This window comes from Stegastes partitus, unplaced genomic scaffold, assembly GCF_000690725.1.
Source record: "Stegastes partitus isolate 25-593 unplaced genomic scaffold, Stegastes_partitus-1.0.2 Scaffold15, whole genome shotgun sequence".
Lineage (NCBI taxonomy): Eukaryota > Metazoa > Chordata > Actinopteri > Pomacentridae > Stegastes > Stegastes partitus.
In genome coordinates this window covers 648,693-649,560 of record NW_007577746.1, presented here as the reverse complement: position 1 = coordinate 649,560, position 868 = coordinate 648,693, and the positions used below count along the sequence as shown (strand labels likewise).

Below are 868 nucleotides of genomic sequence, written 5' to 3'. Positions count from 1 at the left end.
TCAGAAGTATTCTCTCTTCCACACCGGCAGCTCCTGGAAATACACCTCGTCTGGATTTTCATCGGCTAGAAGACAGAGAGAAGGAACACGAAGTCATGGAATTAAAGTAAGTCTTAAGAAAAACAAGCCAGAACAAAAACAATGAAATCTTTCATCAGAAGTTAAACCTCCTTTAAGGTTTGTAGATTAGAGGAAGGGATTTATGGTGTATACTAGGTATTTATGTTGATATGGTGTAGTAGTATTTGAATTTTATTTTATTTTAGATTGAAAGCAGACCTTTGTGATGCTATTTTAACCCTGAACCACGTCACATTTCCTTGAATTTTATTCTGAATGCTGAGCCCTGAGTTTGAGCGCATGGTGCTCCCACCTGTCACAAGTGTGTCTGTTTTCTCAAGGCCTTCAGAGAACATCGTGACAAGATGTTAACAGATAAGAATCAGTTATCCAGTATGACCAAGAGGGAAACATCTCACTGAGTTGTGGGTAAATGTCATCTGCACTTTTTAAAATCTCGTCTCTTTTAAACCTGTACCCAGAACTCCCCAGTTGTCTCTGTGTCCATCCGTCACATTGAGGACTAAAAGCCTAAGGCTCTAAGCTGAGGGTTATACATAACCTTCTGAAACCAAAACCTCTGGATGCTGCTCTCACCTCCCTCTCTGGCCTGCTGCAGGAAGTTAAGCAGGACGGTGGCGGCCTGGTCCACGCTCAGCTTCTCTGTGTTCTGACTGCGGGTCTCTGGCAGGGAAGAAACACCACACACATGCTATCAGACTGCTGAGTGGACCAAATCTGATTCCACTGTAGGAACCAGCCGCTACTGATGGAAAACTGTCTATCCATCCATCCATCCATCCATCCA

General features: G+C 43.5%; 1 protein-coding gene across 1 annotated transcript in view; it reads right to left on the bottom strand.

Annotated features, from left to right (window-relative positions):
* spx (spexin hormone) overlaps window positions 1-868 on the bottom strand; it is a 2,868-nt gene continuing 2,000 nt past the window's right edge. Inside the window, 2 exon segments of the mRNA XM_008290729.1 lie at window positions 1-65; window positions 658-807. Coding sequence (XP_008288951.1) covers window positions 1-65; window positions 658-807 — 215 coding nt within the window.